The 27364-nt window shown below is 43.9% G+C and overlaps 1 protein-coding gene across 5 annotated transcripts in view; it reads left to right on the top strand.

Annotated features, from left to right (window-relative positions):
• POC1B (POC1 centriolar protein B) overlaps window positions 1–2779 on the top strand; it is a 96647-nt gene extending 93868 nt beyond the window's left edge. For all 5 annotated transcript variants that reach the window (XM_027071121.2, XM_027071119.2, XM_027071120.2 and 2 more), the window contains one exon: window positions 1172–2779. In XM_027071121.2, the coding sequence (XP_026926922.1) occupies window positions 1172–1276 (105 nt within the window). In that variant the 3' untranslated portion in view covers window positions 1277–2779. The remainder of the gene's footprint in view (window positions 1–1171) is intronic.
• Window positions 2780–27364: the final 24585 nt, after the last annotated feature.

Below are 27364 nucleotides of genomic sequence, written 5' to 3'. Positions count from 1 at the left end.
AGGCAAACTGTACTTGAAATGGCCTGAATCTGTCAACAAACAAATTATAAAGAAAAAAAAGGGAGAGGGGATGAGAAGCTGTAGATTAAAAGGAACTTTAAATGACATGTCAAACTTTGCAAATGGGTGAGACGAAATTATAGTGTCTAGGGATGTACACCTGAAAGATAAAACCATAAAGAGACACGAGAAAGTAATTTGGTCAGGAAAGTGGCTACTATCGGGGGAGGACAGAAGTGGGGACTTTGCGAGGCACCTGGGAGTAACTCTGGGGCGGCTGGCAGTGTTCCAGTTCTTGACCTGGGTGCTGGTTATGAGGGTACTTTTCTCATGAGAATTCACTAAGGGACATGTGTTTTGTGCAACTTCCTGAATCCATTTTATTTTAGAATAAAAAGTTTAAAAGAAATAGAAAAGATTAAAGATGAAGTAGTCAATATCACAAAAAATTGGATTTGCAACATTTAAAAGTAGCCGTGTGTGTGTGTGTGTGTGTGTGTGTGTGTGTGTGTGTGTGTTTAGTCAGAAGCTCATTTATTAGCCAAAGGAGTTAGAATAGCTAAGATTCACCAAGTCCTGGGTGCCAGGCACCAGCATAAGCATTTTACATGCATTATTTCATCCAGTCTTCCTAACAACCCTGTGAGGTGCTGTTACCATTTTCAGGCTGTGAGAACTGATGCCAGTCATTACAGTATTTTCAAAGTAAACTAGGTTTCCAGCTCCCTGGGGTGGTATAGCTATGGTCCATCATGGATTGATCGTGCCAGAATGGCAGTGATGACATTTAAGGAGCCCGTGGGCTGGGCAGGTGGCATTCCGCCCCCACTCCCCACACTGCCGTGTAGCATGAAAGCCCACTTAGAACAGTTCGTGTGGCCTCTTCCCTGGCATCCGTGCCTTAGGAGGCCAGACAAGAATGGTCTACAGAGTCCTCATCTTTTTTCTCACCAAAGGCGTCAGATTTTATCTTTTCCTCAAATTGCTTGCTAGTGCTTTTTGCCCCATGGTAGAGCCCAGAAGCTGAACAAGCCCTGGGGCTAATTTTGAGCCCCTTCCTGGCAAAAGGGTGGACATTCCAGTTCCTAAAAGGATCCCCTATGCAGAGATTACCATCACCGTCCTCACCATCAGGTCACCAGGCATTGATTATTTTGTCCTCCTTTTACAGACTGTTTCAATCTTGGAGCAGCGACTGACTTTGACAGAGGATAAGCTGAAAGACTGCCTTGAAAATCAGCACAGGCTTTTCAATGCTATCCAGCAGAAAAGTTAAATAGAAAAGTATGAGCAGAGGCATGATAAACGAACACATGTACATAGGCTCAGGAAGGTAGTACGAGACGCTCCCTTCATGCAACACAACCATGTGCTGATTATAATGATCATGGCATCTCTTAAAAGGGTGAGCAACAGAACCAAAGGCAGAAAAGGCACAATTAACGACCAATTTAAACACGCATATCAATGTCAAGGACTAATTCAAATCATTACTGATTATAATTGCAGTAATAAAGTGGTAAGTATTCAAGTGGCTCTATATTTTCCCCCATATTATTTTAAATGCCAGTTTTCATTTATAGTCCAAATCCTGCCAGGAAAGTAATCAAATCTTTGAGTTTCATTGTTAAATCATTGCAGTTAATCACATTCAGGCAATTCCTTAAAGCAATGGATGTGTTTCTTTAGTGAACAACACCGTTGGGGTGCAGTAATACAGTTACCTCTAAAACAGCATCCTGTATGCAGAGAATGAGTTAGTGCTCTGACTCATATTTCTTTTAGCTGAAAAACATTTATTCTTTCTTAACAATGCCCTGAAATGCTGATCTTACAAAATTCCCAAAGTGTAGAATTTCCACAGCAAGAACACGCTTATTTTAATTAGCAACAGCACATACGTGGCACAGGGCGGTGGGTTGTTACTTAACTTATGTTGTACATGGCTTATCCTTTGCTCAACCTGAAAGAAAATGAAGAGCTAAAAATGCGAGAAGCTCACGCGTCTTTCCTCTCGTAGATGAGTGCACTGAATGATTTGGGTTGTGTCCAGACCTAAGCCCTGGTTTACAAAGCCGGCATTAAGAGTGGTTTCAGTAAGCTCTGGAGCTTGAAAGATGCAACGGCGATATTTACAAATACACACACATGTACATTCATATGCTTCAGAAATGTTGCTGAGGGTGATTCTGGCAGCTGAGTAATAAGTCCGTATAATATTCACATCATTGTCTTCCTATTTTTTTTTTAAATGAATGTGATTTAAAACAAAATGAAATTGAGCCTGGCCTTCTAAAAAATGCTTCGGGTGATTTGGTTACAAATTAAGAATTTTGTTTTATCTAAAACAAGGGATTAAATTGAAGAAAAACAGATTAATATTAGCTTGTTTTTCTGTTAACCTAAATCAAGAACAAAGAAGGTGGGAGAGGGCAGTCACATTTATGCTGTCTGTAGGTAACATGGGGAAAATGTTTTGAAAAAGAAGCAAAAGTCAAATCCTATTTATGTACGAGTCTGTATTTATAAATTTTTCCCAAATAATTTCAATCATATCTATAAGGTGGTTTTTAAAAAAAATCATCTCATTCTGTGTTTTAAGTGCCTTTTTGTATTGTACTAAGTGTGAACTTGTAGACATTTTCAAGAGTTTATAAAGACTAAGTGGTATTGTATTTTTATAACCTTGTACAAAAGACCAAGAAATGAAATGTCATAATGTTTTTTGTTTACAATTTCTTAAGCCTCAAACAATAAAGACACTTTACCTTAAAAAAAAGTTGTTCCTTTCTTTCTAAATGATTAAACCTTGAAATACTAAACTTCTTATCCAGCTCAGGCACCTTTAACTGTGTATAACAATCTCCTGGAGCATCTGTCCAAGTGTCCGGGGCCCTGTCCCCTGAGTGTACGCCTCACCAGGTTGGTTGGGACCCAACCGTCTGCATCTTGAAGAAGCTCACAGGTGGTGTAGATGCTGGCTGGCCTAAGGCCCACGCTGTAGAAACCGGTGGTGAAGCTATAGCCACTTCTTACGACACCCACGTATTTTTACAGCCATCACAGACCTTTGTAAGGGATCTAAAAACAGTGATGATATAAATTAACATGCCTCGAAACTGGGGCATCTGGGTAGCTCAGTCGGTTGGGCGTCCGACTTCAGCTTGGGTCATGATCTCACAGTTAGTGAGTTCGAGCCCCGCGTCGGGCTCGGTGCTGACAGCTCAGAGCCTGGAGCCCGCTTCGGATTCTGTGTCTCCTTCTCTCTCTGCCTCTCCCTGACTTGTCCTCTGTCTCTGTCTCTTAAAAATAAATAAATGTTTAAAAAAACATTTTTAGTGCCTTGGAACTTGTTCAAGAGAGTCACTTATGATCTCTTCCCTCTTTTTCTAGCTTCTAATTGGTCTTCATCCGATTTCCAGCCTCTCATCTGTCCTAACCTGTGTATTCAACTGCCTCATCAACACCTCCACTTGGAAGACTAGTAGGCCTTTCTGAATATGTCCGAAACCAAACTCTGCTCCCCCAGCCACCAGCCAGCTCCTCCCCTAGTCTACCCATCTCTCCTGGCAGGTGCTCAGCCCAAAGACCTTAGAGTTAGGCTTGCCTCCTTTCTCTCACACCTCACATTCCATTCCTTCAGCAGATTTCATCTCCATCACCTGCCAGGGCCCAAGCCACCGTTGCCCCTTACCTGGACAACTACACATGCCTCCTGGCCGGCCTGCCTGCTGCCCTCCTCGCATAGTAGGCCAGAGCGGTCACTGAAAAGCGAGTTTAAATGTGTGGCTCTTCTGCTCAAAACCTTTCAGGGCTTCCCATCCTACTCGGAGCCAAAGCTCAAGCCTTGACAGTAGTGATGTGACCCCTATCCCCTCCTCGTGGACCTGCTCTCCCTTCTGCCTTGGATCTCCCTCACTCACTGCCCTCTGGCCGTAGCGGCCTCTTTGCCTGCCTTTGAAGAAGTAAAACAGCTCCCACCTGAGCGCATTTGTACTTGACATTTTCTCTGCCTGGAACACTGTCCCCTCATAACATTCCAGCCCCGCTCACAGCCTGCCTTTTCAGAGGTGCCCTCCCTGAGCACCCAGTGTGAAATCATTCACTTCCACTCATTCCCTGCGTGTCTCCGGTCCAACGTAGATAGCAATACCGGTGCTATTCTGCCTCTTCCACGGTGGCTCTACGTTCTCAAAAATCAAGCGCTATCTTCAGATGCCCCACCGAGCACATCGCCTCATGCACAGGAACTCGGCAGATACTTGTTGAGTAAATGAGAACTTTCGTTGATTCGAGTGGTTTTAAAATGTTTGTTGTTCAATCCACTTCCAGCCAAAAGCAGTATAAACTAGATCGAGGGGATTGGAAGAAATAGCATAGGTAGCAATTTAGATGCTTGATGTTTGGGGCAGAGGGGGCATTGCTCTGACTTGCTGTTTGTTGCATAGCTTAACAGTGACATGCTAGGTCCTAGCTGTGTACTCACAAAGCTGCGTTTCCTTACCTATAAAAGGTGGCAGTAACAACTGAATTATGTTTGTGAGATGATTAGCACAGTAGCTATCACAGAGTGAAGTGCTCAATACACGGTGGGTGTTATTGCTATTTATTAATCATTTTGTTTCCCCGGACTGCATTTTCAAATACTATTTCAACTGTAACTGTGGCAAGGATACAGGTATGACGTGGTAACGAATGGAAGTGTGATATTTAATCCAAAATTAAGGTATTAAAAGTACAACAAAAAGAATAACTGCGTAAAAGAAATTAGCCTTCCGCACACAGAAAACCTCAAGGTTCAGGCCAAAAGCTAGCCTCTGAGCAACTTCAGAGGAATTCAGCCTGAGAATACAAATGCCATAATTACCCTCAATAAAGGCAGGGCAAAAATGGGAAGTGGGAGAAGGGCCTGGAATGTGAACCAGTAAGTGCCAGTAAGACCAAGACTTACCCGGAACTCATATTATCCTTGGCCTCTGACATTTGGAGAACAAGTATTATTTGCTTTCTGCCTTTTCTTGAAAGACAAAGCAGTCCAGATCGTCACTTAACATTTCATTCCCGTGAGGAGCAAACTTGGAGTCTGTTGTTCCCAAGATAAATCCTGTGCATCTAAGAGGATTGAAAGATGAACCCTCTATCCCTGGGTGGAAATATTTGGGTGCCGAAATGATTCCCCTACTTGGAGGTTGTTGGTGAATAATCATGTTCAACTCATGAGCAAACTTGACGGTAAGCATAGATGGGTCTCGAACAGATATTTAAGTGGAATTGTGTCTTTAAGACGTTGTATGCTTCATATTCCACTATGTTTTTGCCATATGAAGTCACGAGGTTTTAGACTCCATGCACCAGGGGATTTATGAATGTACGCTGAATCTAGGAACACAGTGTAATTGCCAGTTTGCCCTGCATAAGCCTCAACTGTGACTCAGTCAGGTAACACAATGGCAGCTTGGGCTTACTAGGAAAATAGGGCGGTGGCTTGCCAAGAGGCGGAGGTTAATGGGGGTGGAGAGGGTGTGCACAAGTATTTTTCTTTGCAAAGTACAAAAGTTGCATTTTCTTCCCAGTCAACTTGCAAACATGTTCCTAGTAAAAATGAAGTCTCCGATTTGTGATTCTTCTCATAATAAAGTAGATTTCACAACAAAAGCAGTAAGGGAAATAGCCCAATCATGTAAAATTTCTAAATTCATAAAGCAAACAGTACATGGCGGGAAAAAATTGACAGAAATGCAACACAAATGAGAACATCAACTGTTCAGAAGTAGAATTTTGTTTCCCCATTTTTTAATGTTTATTTACTTTTGAGAGAAAGAGAGACAGAGGTGTGAGCAGGGGAGGGGCAGAGAGAGGGAGAGACAGAATCCGAAGCAGGCTCCAGGCTCTGAGCTGTCAGCACAGAGCCCGACGTGGGGCTTGAACCCACGAACTGTGAGACCATGACCTGAGCTGAAGTCAGATACTTAACTGACTGAGTGACCCAGGCGCCCCATAGATGTAGAATTTTATTAGTGTTATCATAGTGTTACACAAAACTAATAAGGCAGCCTTAACATACACACAAAGAACTACATGGAAATGTAAGAAAATTTTCTTTTTTGACTAAGTGTATTTTTAAACAAAATTTGACCATGTTCTGGGCTACGTGATATCAGATAAGTTACAACGCTATATTCCATATGTCCAGAGAGTAAATCCTACAATTAGGAATAACAAAATAAAGTGTTCAATCACACAGAAGATATGAAAGAGAAAACTTAAACTCCACAAAATAATATTTGGGCCAGTGAAGAAGCCCCAACATGTAGAGGAGAGTATTTTTAAATGCAAATAGAAATGAATCTGTCAAATTAGGTGGGATACCACCGAAATGATGAAGGTGTGTACCATGTATCTTCCTAAAAATGTAAGGAGTGATCATAATAAAGTGAAAGGAAAACGAAACAAAGTTCAAATAAAAAATGTGAAAAATAGTTGGCCCTTTGAAAATTTTAAAGTTAGTCATTAAAGGAGGAAGAAAGCTTGTTTTACTTCAAAAGTAATCCAGTAAAAACATGGCTAGCTCAGAATTTGTTCATTCGGGTTATGATCGAACATTTAAAAAAAAAATTTTAATGTTTATTTTTGAGAGAGAGAGAGCATGAGCGTGGGAGGGGTAGAGAGAGAGGGAGACACAGTATCTGAAGCAGGTTCTGGGCACTGAGCTGTCAGCACAGAGCCCGACGCGGGGCTCGAACTCATGAGCTGTGAGATCATGACCTCAGCCAAAGTCAGCCGCCCAGCAGACTGAGCCACCCAGGCGCCCCTTGATTGAACATGTTTAAAGTAAATGTCAGCCACCAGTCAGAGCGAAAAAATCAGAGAACAAATGTGATAGATGTAATTTATGTAATTGTGTATTTCAGTTTTTTCATGGCTCTCAAGTAGCAGTACGTATGCACTTTTTATCTGGCCTTGTGTTGACAGATGACGGGTAGATCGGGCGTTAGTATAGATGCTCTGACACAGATGGTTTCCTTGACTGTCGCACCCTCATCCTTCTGCAGGCTTCCGGTTTGGAATCAAAAGTGGGACCAGGACAAACTTGTAAGGCAGCACACTGGCCTTCTGTGAGCAGGAAACTCTTCTCTTTCTCACGTTCTTGGCACAAATGGATCGTAAAGAAAATTCATCAGCTGCCTTGTTCTACCTCTGTTCCGTTCAGTGGCTCATAAACCATGACCTGGCAGGAATGGGAATGGCATTTACTGATTTTTAAATATCTGTTACAAAATGACTTTGTAAAATACAAAAGGAGGGGGGAAAGGCAGCATGTCCCGACTGTGGGATGGGACTCCTCTGTGTTTGCCCCAGATCTTCCTGTGCCCCTGAGAAAGGAGAGTGAGAAATTCTATGGGGCGGGGGCTGTGGACCCCTGCTGGGGAGAGAGGGAGGAGGCCCAAGACTGGGGGAAAGGGCTTCTTGCTCCCTGGACTTGAGGATACCTTTGCGTCTCCTAATTCTACTGAAACACTATCGACACCTCAGGTTGTTTCCTCCGCTTAATCCCCAAAGGAAATCCCTTTGCTTTTCAGAGATAAAAAGTTAGTAGAACAAAGAGAAAGTCGGCCAAGAGCCTGGGCCTTCTGCTATCGAATTTCACTGAAGCCTTTCCAAGCCCCAAGGATAGACCCCGAGGGCTATGCTGTTTATTCCTACACCTGGATTGAATATCAAGGTCTGTGAGAAGATGAATCATTTAGAAACCCGACGTTCTTGGAGGGGGCTGTTGCTTTTTTAGAACTCAGTAACAACTGTGTCAAACGCAAAAATCACATAAAAAGTTCAAAGTTGTCCGGGCGCCTGGGTGGCTCAGTCGGTTAAGCATCTGACTCTTGGTTTCGGCTCAGGTCATGTTGTCACAGTTTGTGGGTTCGAGCCCCACATCCAGCTGTGTTCTGACAGTGCGGAGCCTGCTTGGGATTCTCTCTCTCTCTCTCTCTCTCCATCTCTTTCTGCCCCTCCCCTGCTTGCATGCTATGTCTCTTTCTCTCAAAATAAAAAAAAGAAAGAAAAAGTTCAAAGTTGTCAAATCCTCCTTTGGCATTGCTGTCAGCGAGTGGAGAGTCAGAACTGCCCGGTGCGGGCACTCCCCGCCACTGTGATGCTGATCATTCTTTCTCTAATAAGGAGGGACGGAAGACCCCACATTAGGGGCCAGAAGAGAATAAGCCACTTGAGACAGCAGTTCCTACTCAAGGGAACACCTGTCCGAGACTTTCATCACTTTCCTTTCTATTTTCTCCATGAACTTCATGATTAAGGCAAAAGACACAGGACTTTATCTGGAACCAGATGAGATCATGAAAAATACATATGAAAGGAGTTGTGTCCAAGGAGGGTCCAAAACAGTACACATTCAAGAGAGCACTTGGAAGTTCAACTCATACCCAGGGGGATTTTGGAATAAGCAACAGGAAGTAATTATACTGCAAATGTAAAAAACCGGAGATGATAAAATCCTATTAAAACTTTTTTTTAATGTTTTATTTATTTTTGAGAAAGAGAGCATAAGTGGGGAAGGAGCAGAGAGAGAGGGGGACAGAGGATCCGATGCAGGCCCTGTGCTGACAGGCTGAGAGCAGTGAGCCTGATGCAACGTCATGAATTGTGAGATCATGACCTGAGCTGAAGAAGGACGATCAAACGACTGGGCCACCCAGACACCCCGATAAAATCCTATTTTTATTCACCATTCTTATAAGCATTCGGTGTTTTAGACTCATAACCCAGTTGCTGTATAGCCAGAATGTCTTACAAGCAGGTCCTCGCAACTCCCCTCTGTATGTCCTTTTACCTGGTGTCGATCAAGTCGGCAGCTGGTCCAGCTGGGGTTGCCACCCAGCACTCGGCAGACACGTTTTGGTCCAGCTCTGCAGTATTTCAGAGTAGGTACCGAGACTTAACAACGAAACCATTTCGGGGACGCCTGGGTGGCTCAGTCGGTTGAGCGTCTGACTTCAGCTCAGGTCATGATCTCGCGGTTTGTGAGCTCGAGCCCCATGTCAAGCTCTGTGCTGACAGCTCAGAGCCCGGAGCCTGCTTTGGATTCTGTGTCTCCCTCTCTCTCTGCCCCTCCCCCACTCATGCTGGCTCTCTCTCTCTCTCTCTCTCAAAAGTAAATAAACATTAAAAAAATTCTTAAAACCCCAAAAAAAAATGTTTTTAATTAAAATTTTTTTTTTAAATGAAACAATTTCCCATGAAAATCCAGATTTCTGGGGTCTGTTCAAAAATCGGAAGCTCTGGTATTACCTTATTGTCGTATATTATGTATTCTGTGTTCTTCTATGCCGGCCATCCAGTTTCACATGGCTGCAGCCTCCCAGTTCACCTGTCTGCTTGGCTCCGTGGCCTGGCGCTATGTTGAATCAGTGTCTGAACAGTGGGGCTTGTGTATCTTAAAGGTACAGCTGCCAAGACCTTGTAGACTCGGAAATGGTAGGTCTAAGGAAACATAGCTCTTTGTCTTGAGGAAACCGAAATAAAGTGACAAACGGGTGCCAGAACCCAGGACATAGCACAGTCTCTTTGCTCCTGAGCCAGCCCTCTTTCCTCTGTTCTATGCTGCCTCCTTTAATATAGATTTTATTTCAAAATGGTAAATGTATGTTAAAAACCATAAAGCTCTAAAAAAAAAACCATGAAGCTTTAAAATAATCATATGTTAGGTGAAAAAAAAATGGACGGGAAAATCATACTCTGTGTACAATATGATTAGAATGGTGTTAAAATAGTGCATTGAGAGAAGACTTTGGTTAGGGGCCTTCGGGAATTTTTTTTTCTTCTATTTTCCAAACTTTCTTTAATAATTATATGCTAACTGTTGTAATAAAATAAAACTCTATTTTTAAACCTTCTGAGCACACTGAAGCAGACGCTTTGCCTGGTCATGACAATCCTACTTTCCTTTGCCAGAAACTCCCTTCCTTCCTTCCCTTATAGCTCAGATTGGCCAAGTGCCTGTGCCCTGACCAATGAGATAGAAGGGGGCGTCTTCTGGTGGCTCAAGATTTGCAGGTTTTTCAGTCCTAAACACAGTTATGTGCAAATGCCAAGCAAAATACTGGAGACAGGATTACAGATTCTAACCTTGAGTGGAAAACCAAACAGAAACAACAACAACAACAACAATCACCAGAGCCTGAACCCAGTTTTAGATACCCCAGTAAACAGTGTCCTATGGTTTATGTAATTATGAGGTTTTCTATAGCTTGCAGCCAAAAAAGTGGATACACATAAGAACATTTACATTTTCTTTCAGATAATTGATTTAAACACATTATCTGGAGCTTAGATTTTTTTTAACTTCTTTTCCCAACACTACCTAAGTAAATTGAAATGTGAGCCTGTACTTTTGATAATCTCATCCAATGAAAAGGGGTAGTCAGGGGATGAATAGAAGCCTCCACACCATATTCCCTTTAAAAGCATGCAGATGATCATCCATTTTATTTTTTTAATTTTTTTTAAGTTTATTTATTGATGTTGAGAGAGAGAGAGAGAGTTGGAAGGGACAGAGAAAGGGAGAGAGGGAGGGAGAGAATCCCAAGCAGGCTCTGTGCTGTCAGTGCAGAGCTCAACATAACACGGGGCTCGATCTCATGAACCCTGACCTCATGACCTGAGCCAAAATCAAGAGTCAGTCGCTTAAACGATGGAGCCACCCAGGTGCCCCAATAATCATCCATTTTAATTCGTTTCACAGGTTTGATTTCAACAATCCTTGGGTTTCGTGGGGCTGATCAAGTAAGGAAATCTTTCCGCTGTTCATCCCAAAAATGGAAAGAGATGCACACTTGATTTCATACATGTGTGCTTATGCTGGAGACACACAGGACATGCTTAGGATGGGCTGCCATTTGATCTGCTTCATTTGTGATGCTGGCTATTGGAGGTGAGAAAGTGGGGGGGGGGGGGGCGGGGAGGCGATTAGAAATTCAGAGACCGGAGATGGGACAAAGAGAGGCAGAGAAGCTGAAGAGATTGGAAGCCATTTCATAGTGATCGTTCAAATGTGTGGCGATCTTTAGCCCGGAGAAGAGACTTGGGAGATGTGAGAACTCTTAGTTAAATTCTGTAGGCTCAAGGATTAGAGACTCATTTGGTTCATTTCAGATAATGCAGAAATTTTTAGAAGACTATGTGAAAATAAAGCAGGCGGGAATCTCAGATACAGTGCTGGGAATTATGGCAACCCAGGAAGAGCTCCCAGTCAAGTTTGTCGGAAAAAAAGGAAATGTGGTCTAGCCGGGCCTAACTGAGCCTAGAACTTTGATCTAGCGCAGGATGTGAACTGTATTGATAGAGTACGTCATAATTACAGGTAACTAGTGTCAGGGAACAGGTAACCGACTCTTGGTGCTTCAGCACTAACATGACTTAGCTACTTTTGTTTTGTCTCTGCTTTGCTGATGTTACCATCTGACTGATGTCTCCCCACTTTTCCAGCCCAAATTCTTGAGAGAAACATTTTCACTGGTGAATTTAATCATCATCATCCCTAGTGAGACAAACACTTGTGCTGGGCTTCTCATTGGCCATGGATCAGCCCATAGGTAGACCAGAACTGCAGAGGCACACAGAACATGGCCACTTAGGTACAAGAAAGTATGTTGCTCCCCGTGGCTGGGAATGGGGGAACACGGCAAGCCCACCTGCTCAACCATAGCTCTTCTGTAGGAGCTAGCAGGCTCTAGGTATTTGAAACTTATGTATTTGCTACATAGAAACTCTGGATATTTAAAATAATTATTTCAGGAAGTAGAAGGAGGTAGAAACTATAGAAAAGTAGACTTCAACCAGATCCAAGGAATACTTTCAAACAATCAGTACTATCTGAAAGCAAGATGGACTTCCTTTAGAAATGGAGAGTAGTTCCAGGGCACCTGGGTGGCTCAGTCAGTTGAGCATCCGACTTTGGCTTAGGTCATGATCTCAAGGTTCACGAGTTCGAGCCCCGCTTCAGGCTCTGGGCTGATAGCTCACAGCCTGGAGCCTGCTTCGGATTCTGTGTCTCCCTCTCTCTCTCTCTCTGCCCCTTCCCCACTCACACTCTGTCTCTCTCTGTCTCAAAAATAAATAAACATTAAAAACAATTAAGAAAAAAAGAAATAGAGAGTAGTTTCCTCCTGGAGATGTTTTAGAGAAGGCTAGATTACCACTTGGCAGGGAATGCGTAGCTTAGAATACAGAACAGTGCATTGAAGATCATTTCCCACCCTGAGACTCTGTCAACCTGTGGTTTGCATCAGCTGAACTGGTAAATGCAGAAGGAATTCTGGGACCAGAGGAGTGTCCCATGTCTAAGGTGGCCTTGAAGAATCTTGAGCCTCAAGAGACTTTCAGAACTGCAAGGCTCTGACTCTTCTCTGAGGCAGATATTTGACAAACAGTAGGCTTTACAGGATCACTTGTACCCCAAAGTGACCCTAAAAACTCTCAAACCCAATTCACCTTTTGGGTTGACTTAAGAGAGGAGCAAGCACTTGATGGTGAGGGGAAAGCCAGAGATTCTCAGCTCTTGTCACTATTTTGAACTGAGCTGTCGAAGAGCTCACATTAAAAGTACGTGTGTATATAGTAATTTATCAGATGAATTAGACGGTGACCTAATTATAAGACACTGATGATTGTAAGAAGGGTAACAGGAGAGCAACTGTGGGAGTCACTTGCTATTAATTTTCGGTGATTGCTTGGATCTTTTCTGCTGGGGCAGCACTTTGGGTCAAGGAAGACAGAGGAGGAAGGAAGCGGAGAGAGAACACCTCACTGGGCATCTGTCGTGGGTCGGGCGCCGGGCGCCGTCCTACAGTGAGCAGGCCTGAGCCCTAGAAGTTGTCACGTCCTTTGAGTGATGAATGAGGGATGGCCCACCTTCAGAGCCAGCTAGAGTTACATGAAAGCACTGGACCTGTGACGGTAACGAGTTCACAGGAAAAGAAGGAAAACTCGACCTCTGTTAATTTTCTGTTCCTCGCTTGCATTAGCTCAGGCTAAAGCTCGGAGGTTTACCTCCCACTCGAGTCTCCTCCACTGCAGCCTGGCTGACCCCTGCTAAGTCACTTACACACACTCGACTTCGCCAATGCTATTTGGAAACCACCGCTAGTGGAATAATGCCTCATTGTTTAGTTCTTAGCACTTGGTGAGGACCTGTCTCGAGAAGGATTTTACTTCAAAATTATGCGGCAAAAGGTCGAGATGAAGGCTTAAAGAAAATAACCTTTGGAATTCAATGGGGGGGGGGGGGGGTTGCTGTGGGACTGGCGAGCAATCTGTGTTCAGTGGTCTTTTCAGAAGTGTCCTGAATAGGTGTGCTCCTAGAGGCCAGGGCTGGAGGAAATCTGGGTGGCCCCAAGGAGAAAGACACACTCAATGGTGGGAAAGCACAGGAATAAAGAGAGGAAAAAACAATGGACAAGGCAACTCAATGCACTGCCATGCTTATCCTTTCCTCGGGAAGCAGCAGCTGGGGTGGCGGGTCTGCGGCCGCCCTCGAGCTCCAGCGTGGGGAGGAGGGGACCACACACAGCGACCCCTTCTTCCCACCCAGGGACAGGCTGACCTGAGGTATAGAGCCCCCTGAGGAGCCGGTGAGCTTCTGGGAGGCTCCGTGTAAGGAGAGGTGTACCTGAGCCAGGCGCAACGCCCTCGGTTCTCTGCTGTCTGAAGTCCACTTTGCGGGGGCGCCCGGGGGCTCCGTCAGCTCGGCGGCCGACTCTCGATTTCGGGCTCAGGTCATGATCTCATGGCTGGTGAGTTCGAGCCCCACATCAGGCTCTGCACTGACAGCAGAGAACATTCTGGTACCCTCCGCCAAACATCCATCCTATCCACCTATCTTTGTGCAGCCACCAGATATGAGAGGGACCCTCACAGCCACAGGGTGAGCCGTGGATGGTTTCCCTAGATCTGGGGATGGATCGGGGCCAGTCTGAGCAGGACATGTATGATCTATTCTTTGCCTGACTCTGAAGGGAGGAGCGTCAGACCCAGGTGCCACTCACGGTACCTTGGAATTGCACAATTCGCACAAGGGAAGTCACCCTGTGGATAAAAGGGACACATGCAAGAAGGCAGAGCTGTGAGAACCACAGATGTCCTGTGCCAAGCCCTGCCTGAAGCCCGGCCACCTTTAGGCGGTTCTCTTCAGCATCCTGAATGGTGTGCACACCCTTGGGAGTAAGGAAGCCAGGAGAGACACAAGTGTCACTGGATGTTATGTGATCACCGTTAAAAGGGAGGGAGAGCATTCCATGGCCAAAAATGTTTGCAAAATATCCAATTACACAGAAGGCAATCATTTGTAAAACATTTATAAAGTGAATTCATATTATAAATGTCCAGAAAGTTTGTCAACTAAACTTCAAAAAAAACCTATTTATTTTTATTTTTTAATGTTTTGTTTATTTTTGAGAGAGAGAGAGAGAGTACGAGTGGAAGAGGAGCAGAGAGAGAGAGAGAGAGAGAGAGAGAGACAGAATCTGAAGCAGGCTCCAGGCTCTGAGCTGTCAGCACAGAGCCTGACGCGGGGCTTGAATTCATGACCTGTGAGATCATGACCTGAGACCAGATGGGGTTTCTGGTTTCATCTTCCTTTGTTTTCTGAGGACACATTAGTGTTTTGAGGAACACAGTCTGGGAAGCTCTCCTGAGCCATTCATCATCAGGCGCTTACACCTTAGGGAGTGAAATAGGACGCGAGAGAAGACAGGAAGCAGAAGCTGACAAGACTTGCTTCAAGGGTGATGTGCCATGCTGGCTGTGAGCCATCGTCACCCTCGGAGCACCCCCGTGTTCTGATTCAGCAGATCTGCAGAATCCCAGGCAAATTATACACATGTACATATACAAGATAGCTAGAGATAGATGCTGTCCATCTGTATCTTCTGTATAATAACATAGATGGAGATATATGCCATGTTTTATGGTGATAGTGAACATTCTTATTTTAAGAGTAATGATGCTGGGGCACCTGGCTGGCTCAGTTGGTTAAATGTCCAACTCCTGATTTTGGCTCAGGTCATGATCACACGGTTTTGTGAGTTTGAGCCCCGCATCGGGCTCTGCGTACTGACTGCATGGAACCTGCTTGGGATTCTCCTTCTCTCCCTCTCTCTCTCTGCTCCGCGCCACCACCCCGCCCCACCCCCCCCCCCCCCCCGCCCACACTCACATGCTCTCTGTCTCTCTCAAGATAAATAAACTTTTTAAAAAGCTTAAAAAATTGGGGCACCTGGGTGGCTCAGTGGGTTGGGCGTCCGACTTCAGCTCAGGTCATGATCTCATGGACTGTGAGTTCGAGCCCCGTGTCAGGCTCTGTGCTGACAGCTCAGAGCCTGGAGCCTGCTTCACATTCTGTGTCTCTCTCTCTGCCCCTTCCCTGCTCATGCCATGCCTCTCTCAATCTCAAAAATGAATACATGTTAACAAAAATTTTATTAAAAGCTTAAAAAATAATCAAAAGACTAATGGCAAATAACCTAATGGCTGTTGCCTTATAAAACTCTTTAATATTTCTTTTCTTTTTTACTTTTTGTTTTAAAATAATTTCACAAGTTGAAAATAATATGAAGCCATATACTTTTTTAAAAAAGATTTTTATTTACCCTGAGATCAAGAGATCAAGAGTTGCATGGTCCACCAACTGAGCCAGCCAGGTGCCCTGATGCCATATTCCTTTTTTTTTTTTTTTTTTTAGTTTTTTTAAAAGTTTTTATTTATTTATTTTGAGAGACAGACAGAGAAGGAGAGAGAGGATCCCAAGCAGGTCCTGCACTGTCAGTGCAGAGCCCGATGTGCGGTTCAATCTCACGAACCGTAAGATCATGACTTGAGCCAAAATCAAGAGTCAGACGCTTAACTGACTGAGCCACCCAGGAACACCAAGCCATATACTTTTTTACCCCAGTTTCCCAATTGCTAATATCTTGCCACTTTTGCTTTATCAACATCTATATATCTATCATTCTTTATATATATATTTATTCATATCTATCTGTCAGCTATTTATCCATCCACCCATCCACTTTCTATCCATCTGTGTCATCTATCATCTCTCTCTCCACCCCCCCATTTCTTTTCCTGAAATAATTAAAAGTTGCAGACACAAAATGTCACACTAGGAACTTCCCATTAGAAATGTCAATGTGTATTTACTAGGAGACAAGGACATTTTCCTACATAATCATAGTCCAGCCATCAAAAGAAGGAAGTTGACATTTATACAGTATCACCATGCAATCCACCCACCCCATTCAAATTTCACCTGTTGTTCTGTTATGTACAGAAAAAAAAAATTGTTTCTTCCCTTTCTAGACCCAATCCAGGATAATGTGTCACATTTACTTTTGATGTCTCTTTGGTATTCTTCAGTCTTTCCTTATCTTTTTTGACCTCAATATTCTTGCAGACCTCACACTGGTTGTTTTGTAGAATTTCCCTCAGGATGGGTTTGTATGATGTTTCTTTCAAAATGATAGTATATGCATTTTGCCAGGAATATCATGGAAGCGGTGCTGTGTTCCTCTCTGTGTGTCATACTAAAGGAACATAATGTCAACCTGTCCCATTATTGGCAATGCTCATTTGGATTTCTGGTCAGAATCAGGCAGGTATATTTCAAATAACAGATGAGGTTAAATGCTACCATTCCAAGTATGAGAGTTGTCTTTGCTCCAGTCTTGCACAAGGAGATGATTTTTTAAAAGACAGGATGAAAAGAAAAGCACCAGAAAGTGTATTGCTGAGGACAACCAGATTTTCTCATTTAACAATTTCCTTGAGTGTGATTGAGAAGAAAAATATGGTTTTCCTTTTTTTCCCTGTTAACAAAAAAGGGTGCGTGATGGTTGACACATTCAGGAAGTATCAAGTTTGCTGTTAAACAGATTATAAGACATGTTTTTGCCATATCGACCATGAGATTATTCCAGGTCATGTTTTTATTGCTTATTCAGTCATCCATTTGCATGAATCAATTTTAACCTCCAAATTTATCTAGTATAATCCAAACATTAATAGTGCAGAAGAAGCAAATGGATCAGAGAAATGACAACTTGGGGCTGGAAATTGGAATTCTGGAGCAGCTGTTTCAAAGGTAAGTGGCACATTGTGGAAACAAGGCAGATGGCCCTCTAAAGAGTACTCAGAATCCCCTGTGGGGGCGGGGGAAGTGCCAGAATCCCTATAGAGCAGGTGTCTGGGACAGCAATCTGGTTAAAAGAGGGATGACTGAGGGTTGTCTTAAAGCTATGTCATAGGCAGCGCACTTTTAAAACTTAAATTATGCGGGGGGCCTGGGTGGCTCAGGCGTCCAACTTCAGCTCAGGTCATGATCTCATGGTTCATGGGTTCGAGCCCCGCGTTGGGCTCTGTGCTGACGGCTCAGGGCCTGAAGCCTGCTTCAGGTTCTGTGTCTCCCTCTTTCTCTGCTCCTCCCCCCGCTTTCACTCTGTCTATCTCTCAAAAATAAATCAACATTAAAAAATTGTTTTAAACTTAAATTACGTACAAGTCAAAAAAAGTAGTAAAATTCTCTAAATATGCGTACGCATCCACCTTATCTATTACTGTGAAAATGTCCATTATATGTATTAAATGATATGATTATTTCTATTTGTAACAAATGGCCTAAATCAATCTGGTCAACGGAGATTATGAGGTGCTTCCTGGTTAGGGCGCCTGGGTGGCTCAGTCAGTTAAACGTCCAACTTCAGCTTAGGTCATGATCTCACGGTTTGTGAGTTCGAGCCCTGCGTCAGGCTCTGTGCTGACAGCTCAGAGCCTGGAGCCTACTTCTGATTCTGTGTCTCCCTCTCCTTGCCCCTCCCCCTTTCACACTCTGTCTCTCAAAAATAAATACAGGCTAAAAAAAGAAGAGGAAAACACTATGAGGTACTTCCTGGTAAACTGCAGTTTCTTCTAACAAGCCAGTGGGCATTATTTAATCCAAACTAGTTGGTATGTCATGATCCAAGCAAGTCACAGAGCAAATAGGTCAGACATATGCACACAGGGGCACCCGGCTGGCTTAGTAGGGAGAGCGTGCGACTCCTGATCTTGGTAGTCATGAGTTCAAGTCCCACACTGGGAGTAGAGTTTACTTAAAACAAGCAAGCAAACATATGCACACATTTTAGCTGGCAAGCAGGCAGGCGTGAACACTCGTGGCTTTGGACAGCTCCCTCTCTGCTACTAGGCACGTCAACCAGAAAACCATCTTACTTGAAAACCATCTGGTTATCTTACCAGAAAACCATCTTACTTGATGCAGACCTGCTGACATACTCATAGGATTGTATAGGTGACATTTGAGTTAGATGAGGCAAGAGGGTCCTCCATCGAGTGGAGGGACCCAGGGCTGAAAGACCCAGATCTGAGTGGGTGTGGCCATGAGCACATGGCCCGTGCAAGTTCAATGGGTCCTGTTTCACCACTGCTAACTCACAATTTCACCGTAAACAGTGTTTCTAACATCTCATGTCAATTAACTACCCATAGGTATTGGTTCATGTAAGTATACTCTCTGTGCTAGAACCAACCATATGGTGTTGATTTCGATCCAGACTCTCCACATGCTAATTAGTCACCCCTTGCATTGTTGATTAGAGTTAATGCCCCCACACAAAGGACCTATACTAAAATATTTTATTTTGTTTTATTTTGTTTTGTTTATTTTTTATTTTTTTAATTTTTTCAATGTTTTTTATTTATTTTTGAGAGGAGGGGAGAGCACACCAGCAGGGGAGGGTCAGAGAGAGACGGAGACAGAGAATCCAAAACAGTCTCCAGGCTCTGAGCTGTCAGCACAGAGCCTGATGTGGGGCTTGAACTCACAAACAGTGAGATCATGACCTGAGCTGAAGTCAGATGCTTAACCAACTGAGCCACCCAGGCTGCCCTGTACTAAAGTATTTTAAAGGAAATTACCATATAGATAAAAATATCCCATTAATTTTAGTTGTGGTGCTTTTAGTGGGAATAGTGTGGCTGACTGGGGAGTGTAGGTAAGAATGTAGCCACCTGTGACTTTGCCAGGGTTTGCTTTACATGTAAGGAAGCTCAGAGGGGCTGACGCTGCAGGACATCTTGAGAATCACAAAGAAACTAAAGTTGCCACAGAAACATTGAGCATATTCTTGTGTTGTTTTCTCGTTGCAAATTTCTCATTGTGCTCATCAGAGAAAAATCACAAAACATAGTCAACAAAAAGGATTGGCAATCAATAATCCAATGTGGTGAGAATTATCTATTTTAAACATGTAGATACATATAGATAGGTATATACAAATACATTTTTTTTTACAAACATGGAAACTTTCCTTTTCTTTTAAATATATGGTCAATAGCTTTTGATATCAATGTATACCTTTGAAAGGCTGCATTAATTAATTGTTAAATATAACCAATCTGCTACTGTGAGTCTCCTAGATTGTTATTTCTTCCTCTTATAAACAGCCCTGGCAAAATTCCTTGGTCATTTTTCTTCTTTTTTCTCCTTTAATTTTTTTATTTATTTTGAGAGAGAGAGTGGGGGAAGAACAGAGAGAGAGAGGGAAGGAGAGAATTCAAAGCAGGCTCCACACTGTCAGCCTGGGGCTCGAACCCATGAACTGTGAGATCATGACCTGAGCTGAAATTAAGAGTTTAACGCCCAACCAACTAAGCCACCCAGGTGCCCCCTTGATCATTTTCTTTTTCTTTTCTCTTTCTTTCTTTCTTTCTTTCTTTCTTTCTTTCTTTCTTTCTTTCTTTCTTTCTTTCTTTCTTTCTTGTAAATAAACTCTACCCCCAACATGGGGCTTAAACTCATGACCCCAAGATCAAGAGTCACATGCTCTACAGACTGAGCCAAACGGGAAACCCCCCTCCCTGCCCAACCCCCAATCATTTTCTTAACAAAAATTCCTGGAAGTGATGTTGCCAAGTCAAAGTTAATGCATATCTAAGCTTTCTTTCTTTTTTTGTCCTTAACTAATACCTATTTATCTTCTTCTTCTTTTTCTTTTTTAATTTATTTTTGAGAGAGAGACAGAGCACCAACAGGGGAGGGACAGAGAGAGGGAGACACAGAATGTGAAGTAGGCTCCAGGCTCTGAGCTGTCAGCACAGAGCCCGACGCGGGGCTCGAACTCACGGACCGTGAGATCATGACCTGAGCCGAAGTCGGATGCTTAACCGACTGAGCCACCAGGGGCACCCTCCCTGTTTATCTTCCCAATACTTGCTTCTTATTTCAGTAAGAAATAGATGTAACCAGACCATTTCTACTATCCCCACTACTATATCCATCCGCCTTCCAATATGGCCACAAGCCCTGCCCTCCCTTCTCTTGCACAGGAATCGGCCTCCCAGGAGGCAGGGTTTGGATATCGCTTCACTGTTTAAACCCAGTCTCCAGTGTCGTGGCCTTAACATCATAGACATGCTGACAAACACAAATGTAACACCAGGCCCAGGCTCCTTCTCCTGCTTTCCCCCCAGACTCCAAATCCCACCGCCCCTCGACATTGCAAATATAACACGTTCACAACTGACATGTGCACAACTTCGTCCCAATCTGCTCCTCTTACAGATGTCCTTACCTCAGTCAATGGCAACTCCCACTAGGCCAGAAACCTTGGAACCTTCCTTGATCTCTCTTTGTCTCTCAAACTTGCAAATCCTGTTGGCCACACTGTCAGCATATATCCAGTCCTGTACCGCAGTCACCATCACTCTAGTCTGAGCCACCAGAACATCTTGCCTGGATTACTGAAATATCCTCACGACTGGTCTTGCTTGTTTCTACCCTTGATCCACTACACCACCAGAGTGATACCATTGAAGAATGTGCCAGATATTGTAAGTCTTCTGCTCAAAATCAGACAGTAGCTTTCCATCTCTGAGTAAAAGCAAACTTCTTGTAAAGATCTTTGAATCTCACATAATTGACCCCCTTGCCTTTGTAACCTCAGGTCCTGTTACTTCCCCTGCCTTATTTACTCTCCTCCCACTCGGGGCCTTTGCAATGTCATTTCTTCTGCATGGAACGCTTTCTCCACGGACACCAAAAGGCCTACTCTGTGTCTTCCTTTCAGCCTTTGCTTAAATATCACCTTTCTCTGAGGCCTTTCTTGACACATTTGTAAGCCACCCCCTCCCCGGTACTCCTGATGTGCTTCTCTACTTTATTTTCTCTATGTAACTACACATTTCATGTGTTTCCTTTGTTGCCTAGACACCCCCCCCCCCAATTAGAATCTAAATGCCATGATTTTGGCCACTGTATCTCCTCTACCTGGAACAGCCCCCTGCAAGTGACAGGTGCTGAATAAATGTTTGTCGAGTGAACACATTTTGAGAAAATAGAAAAGTAAAATAAGAGAATTGGGGAGTGAGACACACCCATAAATAAAAAATGGCCTATTATTCAGCCATTAGGAAGAAGGAAATCCTGCCATCTTTGACAATAGGGATAGATCTTGAAGGCATATGCTAAGTGATGTTAGTCCGATAGAGAAAGACGGATACCAGATGATATCACTTATAAGTGAAATCTAAAAATGCTGATCGAATAAGGAGTAGAGGGTAGTTACTAAGGGCTAGTGGTTGGGGAAATGGGGAAATGTCTGTCAAAGGATATAAGCTTCCAGTTATAAGTTCTGGGTATCTGATGTGTAGCATGGTGATTATAGCTAATAATACTGTATTTGTATCCTTGAAAGTTGCTAATAGATCTTGAATGTTCTCACCCCCCCGCCCCCCCCCCCAAGAAATGGTAATTATGTAACATGGTGGTTGTTAGTTCAAGTTCTGGTGGTAATTATTTTGCAATATATTAGTGTATCAAATCCACACATTGTACACCTTATATTTATACGATATTTTAGGTCAATTATACCTCAGTAAAGCTGGGGGGAAAATCACCCATCACCACACTACCCAGAGAACCATCTTAAAAAAAAAAAGTTTATTTATTTGAGAGAGAGCAAGAGAGTGCATATATGTGCACAAGTGGGAGAGGGGCAGAGAGACAGGGATAGAGAATCCTAGGCATAGAGCCTGGCTCAGGTCATGGTCTCACGGTTCGTGAGATCAAGCGCTGAGTCAAAATCAAGAGTGGGATGCTTAATTGACTGAGCCACCCACATGCCCCTGGAGAACCATCATTTAAATGCATATAAACTCACATTCTTTTCCTGTATTCATATGTACTTTTGGTGGGGTCACTGTAGACGTAGTTTTAGAACCTGCTTTAAAATCATTGGTATGAATATAATTTAAATTTTAAACACATATCCCACATAGCCTTTGAGAAATACCAATCTTGCTGGGAGTTTATGAGAGTCCGTTTTTACATCTTCTCCCCCGAAACTTGATCTTATAAAATTTGTTGTGTTTAAAACCCAAGCAGTATAAGAAGTTTGACTCTGACCTTGAAATCTTTCTTAGCTGACTACTTTTAGTGACTTCCTGGATTTCCAAGTCACTTTGATTACTTGTCGCTATGCATACGTACTTCCTTCTTCCCTAACGATTCCAGGGATCCAAGAGAATGAAGATCGAACAGTCTTGCTCAAGAATTTTTTCAGAATTTGAGACTCTAGCTTACTAAAACCGAAAGAACCAAATGGTTTGAATTAGGATGCACGAATTAGCCAAATGTGGACACATTATCTTCTGGGGGAGATCTAGGCAGCCGTCATAAATGAGAGCGGCCCTGTATCGTCAACTGTGGATGGCATGACTCCAGGGGGAGCCATTCACACAGACTCCACTGAGAAGTCACCCCCCCCCCGAGTTGTGGAATGTGGTACCCCCCCACCCCAAATCTGGCTGGATTATACCTGATTTAGTTTTAGGAATCGTTTCTAAGGGCTGTGTCGTTCCCCCTCGTGATCCAGTCAGCATTTGTCTAAGGATCGCAGACTTTCTGTTGTGATAGCCAATTTTTTTTTTTAATTATCTTTTTAGAGCCTCTCTTTGGTGGACAAATAAGGGGATGCAAACCATTTGGTCCAGTAAGATGACCAGACGTGTCTGTCGAGCAAGCCTGCTAACAGGCGCTATAGAAGGAGCCTGGGAGGAGTGCCACAGCTGACCTCTGCCACCCAGGGTGACTCTGGTGAGTCAGTCAGCATCCCATGTGCTCTGCACACTCTGTCTCTCCTCCGGGCTGATGCTTGCCTGATCCATGTGTCTACTCTGTCTTTCAGCCCCTCGCTTGGGCCCTGTGTCACATGTGATGGGCCTTATGTATTTGAATCAAATATTTTCTCGCTGCTGTAAGAGCTTTTCAGCTTTTATTTTTTTTTATTTGTTTGAATGTTTATTTATTTTTGAGAGAGAGAGACAGACAGAGAGCAAATGGGGAGGGGCAGAGAGAGATGGAGACAAAGAATCCGAAGCAGGCTCTGGGCTCTGAGCTGTCAGCGGGGATCGACAAGATCAGGGACTGCAAGATCATGACCTGAGCTGAAGTGGGACGCTTAACCTACTGAGCCACCCAGGGGCCCCTGAACTTTTCAGCTTTTAGACCTAAGAATCCCTTTCTATCAAATTAGGAATTTGACCAGCACTTACACAAAATGTTAGCAAACAGAACAGGTCCAAACTGAGCTGCTCTGGCCAAAAACGTCCTACCTCTCCCCTGATGGGGCTCTCTTTGAATGTGTAGTTCTCAAGGAAGCAGAATCTGAAAACCTCGTACCTCTGCTGGAACTCCCCTAAAGGACCCTTCTTTTCCTCCCTTCCCCACTCAGCCTCCGTTAGACTCCCCTGGAAACTAGAATGAGGCTCTTGTCTAAAGGTGCAGAATTCCAGAGGAGGGCACCAGAAAAACTCAGTCATCAGAATAAAGAATATCTTAACGTAATATTTTAAACCATCGTCACTGATGCCAAAAATCCACAATGAGCAAAATATTAACATGGTAAACAGAGGAGCAGCAATGGTGTTTGTTGTTCCACATTGGAGTCGGAAGCAAATTTTAGCATGATAAGAGTCTTTATCTTGGTTACTGAGACTTTGGGGTCCCTTGAATTTTGAGCCCCAACCGAGTGCCTCACTCTTCTCACCTGGCCCTCCTAGGACCCCTTACATCCATGACTCCATTGTTGTATAATTGGCTGTTTCTCTTGTCTCTTACCCCCTCTTAGACTATATGACCCCTGAGTACAAGGATCGTGTCATGCTTGTCTCTTTCTCCAACATATTAAGCACATTGTAGACATTTAATCAACATTTATTGAACCAATCAGTTGGGCCAGAAACCCCTGGCCATGGTTTTTGTTTTTGTTTTTGTTTTTGTTTTTGTTTTTGTTTTTGTGTTTTTTATCTGGCTCAACCTCCAACTAGCCTGTGATCTTGGGCAAAACATAACTTCTCTGGCTTCCGCTTACTCATCTGTGAAATGAAAGACGTGGCAATCTTGAATGTCCTTCTGTATGTCTAGAGGGGTCATCTGTCTGTAGAAGTCCAAGTGTCCTCAGACATTCCTTGCCTGGGGGTTGACTGGTGTCAATAAGGCAGCTGCAAGGGTACTGGTATTTTGCAAAAGATTAGAGAGCAAAGCTGGGGAGTTATCTGTAACATGCCCTTTTGGCCAGATAATTGCTTTGAACTTACATTTTGCTGGGACTGAACGTAAAAGGCCATTTAGAGGGTAATTTTTCTGGTAATGCTATCCTGGTTGGGAGATATAGGCGTTACCCTCTAAATAAATCAGCACATGTTAAGAAATGCTTTTCTCCTTCTAGTTACGTTCCTGTTGCCCTGTTGTCTTTAAATGTGGGGAAAGGTGGTGGGAGTATTGGAAATCAAGTGATGCGGGGTTGTTGAGCACAACAGTCAAGAAAGAATTCTTGAGACATTTTAGGATGCAGAAAGGTGCTTTTATTACAGCACAGGGGCAGAGCCCGTGGGGAGAAAGAGCTGCACTGGGACTGTGGGCTGCGACTGCTTATATATTTTTAAGCGTGGGGGGTGGGTAGAGATAATGGAAGTCTCTAAAGGGATTTCTATATGTTAAAGAAGACTTCCGGGATCCTGGAGGTCTGGCTACTGTCAGGCTAAGGTTGCTTTGGGTCTCTAGCGAAGCATTAACATGAAGGCAGCTTGAGTCCCTTGAGGAATATCACCCTGCATGTCTCAGGTATTCATCAGTAGGCTGCAAGGTGTAAGGAAATTTAACTTCATCTATGTTCCTCTTGCCTTTATTCTCCTCATCTTCGCCAACCTTTGCATGTTATTGAAAAGTCACACAAAAGGGAAGAGATTCGTTGTGGGTATAGAAGCGTATCTGCCCCACTCCTATGGTCTCTCTACTTGGTGCTGTCCTTGGTGGGAAGCGCATCTGACGTGGTTCCTGTCCCCAGTGAGTTCTGAGAACCTTCCGGGTGAGAAAAGATGAACAAAGTGCCCTGAGTTTGTTATGCAATCAGCTGCCAAGAGGGTAAGAGCAGTAGGAGTCAGAATAGTAGGAGAAAAGGTAGAAGCAAATCACCCTTAGGTGCCTACGGAGGGGGGGGCCTGAAAATCTTATCTTGTGCAGTCTCCTAACTGTGTTATTGAGTTAGGTGTTAACATCTCTGATATACTAATAAGGACACTGAGGCTTGGAGCAAAAGCCAATCAGGAAGCATTATTTGCTTTGCCAGAGGGTTCACATACAAGTTCTTTTTTTTTTTTTTAAGTTTTATTTATTTATTTTGAGAGAGAGAGCAGGGGAGGGGCAGAGAGAGGGAGAGAAAGAATCCCAAACAGGCTCCATGCTGACAGCGCAGAGCTCGACGTGAGGGTCTCAGTCTCACGCACATGAGATTGTGACCCGAGCCAAAATCAAGAGTTGGATGCTTAACCAATGGAGCCACCCAGGCGTCCCTCACAAACATGTTCTAATGTGCTTGAAATGGATGACTTTCCTTGGGCACGTGCAGTTTAACTGGGTAAGGAAATACTATGTGCCTTTCTCCCGCTCATCGATGCAGGCCTTTGTTGGCACGTGGCTTTATTTAACCGCCTCCTGCGTGAAGTGTCTGCTTGTTAGAAGATCACCTGGGTTTGGAAAGGCTGGCTGGGGAATTTTAAACCGGCCATTCGTTTAATTTTCACACTATATGACTTGGGCCTTGCTAGTGGGCCATGAGAAACAAAGGTTTCCAAGCAGCATTTGGTCATCCCAGAAACTCTGGTGTCAGTGGCCAAAATTCCCCACCTGCCTCCAAGTTCCAGGATTTTTCTTTTTTGTCTCCAGAGGCAAGCTAGATCCTGGCTGTTTGCATCTAGGAGTGCTGGACTGGAAAGCTGCCGCCTCTGTCATTCCAAAGCCATGACCTTGAAATGACAGTGTTGGAGCAGCAAAGCCTGTAAAACTCGTTTGGTGCTTTCTCTCTCCATTTTTTTTTTTTTTTTCTACCGAGTTTGCCCTGTTGTTGTTGTTCTGCCTCTGTCTCTCCTCCACCCCTGACCCCAGGCAGTGGGAAAAGGGGTTAGGATTTAACCATCCACAACAGAGGCAATTTTGCCATCTTGGAATGTGGCGGTCTTTTTACCGAGAGGCCAAACGCGCAGCCAGGGCAATGCACACAGCCCACGTCCCCATGTCAGTCTCAGGCATCCAGTCTGCCCGCTGTGAAGCAGAGGGACTCCACAAAGCTCTCAAAGGTTTGTAAAACACCGGCCTGTGTGCCCCCTATTTCTAGCTTTAGATAAAATCAAGTGGATCAAGAGACAACAGCGACCACCCAACACTTGGAATTCTTGAGGTAGCCAGCAATCCTATCAATAAAAGGGGGCTTTTAAGATCCCACTTTTAAACAATGATCGCTTGGCTTCTGCAGGATGATTCAAACTTCTTTTCCATACTTGCTCAGTACATGTTTTTAATTGCCCAATGAACTTATAATAGAATTATTGGGGCAGAGGTTTTGAATATAGAATGTAAATTATCACAAAGGCTAAGAATATGAAAGAGCGGAAAGATGTAGGCATTTAATGAGGGCTGCGGATTTCGGGCTAAGTGGTTTGGATGGTCCCTCCATGTAAGCAGCACATACTTGCTTTGAGTCACAGACCTGCATATCTTCCTGGGTCTTAGGTTGCAGCTGAGAGCCTGATGCATCTTTCCACGGCCACACCGTCTTGCCGGCGCTGGGGGACAGAATGCGCAGGAGGTGACCAGCGAGTGGGCAGTGTTGCCCAGGATGGAGGAGCACACTCTTTAGTGTTTTAGAAAACAGTAGGGGGGCGCCTGGGTGGCGCAGTCGGTTAAGCGTCCGACTTCAGCCAGGTCACGATCTCGCGGTCCGGGAGTTCCAGCCCCGCGTCAGGCTCT

Source organism: Acinonyx jubatus, chromosome B4 (assembly GCF_027475565.1).
Source record: "Acinonyx jubatus isolate Ajub_Pintada_27869175 chromosome B4, VMU_Ajub_asm_v1.0, whole genome shotgun sequence".
Taxonomy (NCBI): Eukaryota; Metazoa; Chordata; class Mammalia; order Carnivora; family Felidae; genus Acinonyx; species Acinonyx jubatus.
The sequence above is the reverse complement of the archived record's forward strand: the minus strand, read 5'-3'. Positions and strand labels throughout refer to the sequence as shown.